Consider the following 2,570-nt stretch of genomic DNA (forward strand, 5'->3'; position numbering starts at 1 on the left):
CTTCTGGGATTAAAGGAGAATAATGACACACATCAACTTCCAGCTCCAAACTAATAAAACACATTTTATTTCCATGTGTTGAAGCCATCACAGTGAACCAGAGCAAGTTGACCAAAACATTTCCCAGCAGCCACTTCTCCCACAGCAGAGTCCAAACAGTGCTTCCTGTTCTCTACAGTTAGGTGTCTTATTGGAAATGGTCTCAGTAGATGACAGGATCTGTCTCGTCTCTATCCTTTCTATTGGCCTCCATTTCTCCTCCTGTTTCCTCCCCTTTCTCTCTCTCCCTCTTTCTCTGCCTACATGAAGCTGACTGTGGAAATGTTGTCATCATTCATACTGATGGACTGCTGATATCATTGCTGTCCATTCTGCGGCAACACACAGAGGCCAAAAGCTTGTCTATGGACCCTTTCCTCATAAACACATACAGGAACAAGTCTGCAAGAGGACTCAACCTGATGAAGATGGTAGACAGGAAGTAGAGTCTCAATTTATATTTTTCTGGAAACCAGGTATTGTCATTGTTCACTTTCATGAACCAAATGATGCTGGGCAGGAACAGCAGAGTGTAAATAAGCAGCACCAGAACCAAAATTCCCACAATTCGTCGTTTTTCATCAGAGGGGACCGAGATGGAAGCAGACAGGGCTTTGAGGGTCCCAACCAGGGAGAATATTAACAGAGGGAAGGGAAGGAGGAGGAGGACGGCAGCGAGTATGTATCTGACCACACGATCAATGAAAAAATCAAGGAAGCCACAGACAGCAGAAAGGACCCAGACCAGGACACAGAGCACCACAGAGGTCTTGATGGTTCGTCTGAAGCGGTACCACAGTGGGTGGGCGATGACCAAATACCTGTAATACAAGATGGACACAAAGTCTTTGAGGAGCTTCAGAGTTATAAACTAATATAATGTTCAGACACAGAAGGAGCTCCACACATACTGGATAGACAGATAGATACCTTTCCAGGGAGATGCAGACCATGAAGAAAACACTGGCAAACAGAGCAGAGAGGTAAATAAAATAGAAGATTTTCTTTATATTCGAATCCACATTTGGTGTCACCCGAACGATCATGCAGCAGAACTGAAGGATGTCAGTAATGAGAAGGTTGATGAGGTAGATGGGAGCAACATGATCTCTTCTCACCTGCAGGAAAACATTGGTAAAAGTCAACAAGCAGTTGGAAACATGTTGTGAAGTCCACCTCCTCCCAAATCTGTCATCTTGCTCTGTCCAGCAGCTGCAGTCAGAGCCATTTCTGACTTTTTCATCCAACAGAAATCTCAGATATGACCCACTGGCCAATCAGTGCAGGAACAAGACTAAGGGCCAGATTTCCTGCAGCTTCTGCAGCAGTTTTTCAGCCACAGATATGAAGCATTCTGGCTCAAACACATGCGCTGGATTTATCAGACAGACGCACCAGACTGGAGTCGCAGTTTGAGCCTCATGTTTGTGTTTGCAAGGTGAGCCTCTCCCCTCCTTGAATCAGCATTTCAGGGAGGATCGTACAAATAAGTACTGGAGGCAAAGAAATTGATACAGTCATTAAGCTCAATGGTTTAAGAGAAGGCTGGAATGGAGCCACACATGGAAACTGCATGTGTTTAGGGTCCAATCAGCTTCATGGACATTTGAATTCTGGAGTCAATTATTCCTGTCAGGTTATAGATCATTCCAAGCCTTTGTCCCAGCCCCCTGACACCTAGCCCCCAAACAAGATCCAGATCCTTTACAGACAGACAGACTGTAGACAGACAAACCACACAGAAAGGAAATAAATAATTCTCAGTCAGAATGTACATACCATAGAATAAAGAGCATAGATGGCCACCAGGGTCAGAGGAAGGCCGACAGCAACGATTATGTATGTGACCACATTTAAGATGAAATCAAGTTTTTCACGATACTCATCAAGCTTGTTGTTATTCTGGTAGTTGGAGGTGGTGCTGCTGTAATCGTAGCTTTGGTCCTGTGAGCTGCTGTTAATGTAGAGACCTTCCATTCTTCAGAGCGAAACCTGTTGTTTGAGAGATCAGGTTATAAAAGGGAGCAGATTTTTTAGTATCTACCTAACATTGCTCAGTGACATCACTAAAGCTGTGACGTGAAGTTCACACAATACAGTTTACCCATCGTAAACCCACATACCCTGAAAACTGCAGTCATTAAGCCACTCTTAAAAAAGAGCAATCTAGACAGGTCACTAATGAGCAATTATAGGCCCATATCAAATCTCCCATTTTTAAGTAAAATCATTGAAAAGGCTGTTTTTCAACAGCTTAGTGCTTTCTTGGCACTAAATAACTGTTTTGATGTCTTCCAGTCAGGTTTTCGACCACACCACAGCACTGAGACGGCTCTTGTTAAGGTCTTCAATGACATCCATTTAAACACTGACAGTGGCAGAATTTCTTAGTATTATTGGATGTCAGTGCTGCATTCGACACGGTCGACCACAACATATTACTAGACAGACTTGAAAACTGGGTTGGACTTTCTGGCACTTTGTATCTATAGGTAATCACACATCTGAGCTGACAAAAATGACATGTGGAG

General features: G+C 43.5%; 1 protein-coding gene across 1 annotated transcript; it reads right to left on the minus strand.

Moving 5' to 3' along the window:
* Positions 1 to 334: 334 nt before the first annotated feature.
* LOC123966470 (G-protein coupled receptor 4-like) lies at positions 335 to 2,016 on the minus strand. The gene is made up of 3 exons (XM_046042627.1): positions 1,819 to 2,016; positions 970 to 1,157; positions 335 to 860 (listed from the first exon to the last, which is right to left on the minus strand). The coding sequence occupies exons 1-3, from the start codon at positions 2,014 to 2,016 to the stop codon at positions 335 to 337; spliced, it is 912 nt and encodes a 303-aa protein (XP_045898583.1).
* Between the last annotated feature and the right edge of the window lie 554 nt (positions 2,017 to 2,570).

The sequence above is a fragment of the Micropterus dolomieu genome, unplaced genomic scaffold, assembly GCF_021292245.1.
Source record: "Micropterus dolomieu isolate WLL.071019.BEF.003 ecotype Adirondacks unplaced genomic scaffold, ASM2129224v1 contig_13491, whole genome shotgun sequence".
NCBI classification, from domain to species: Eukaryota; Metazoa; Chordata; class Actinopteri; order Centrarchiformes; family Centrarchidae; genus Micropterus; species Micropterus dolomieu.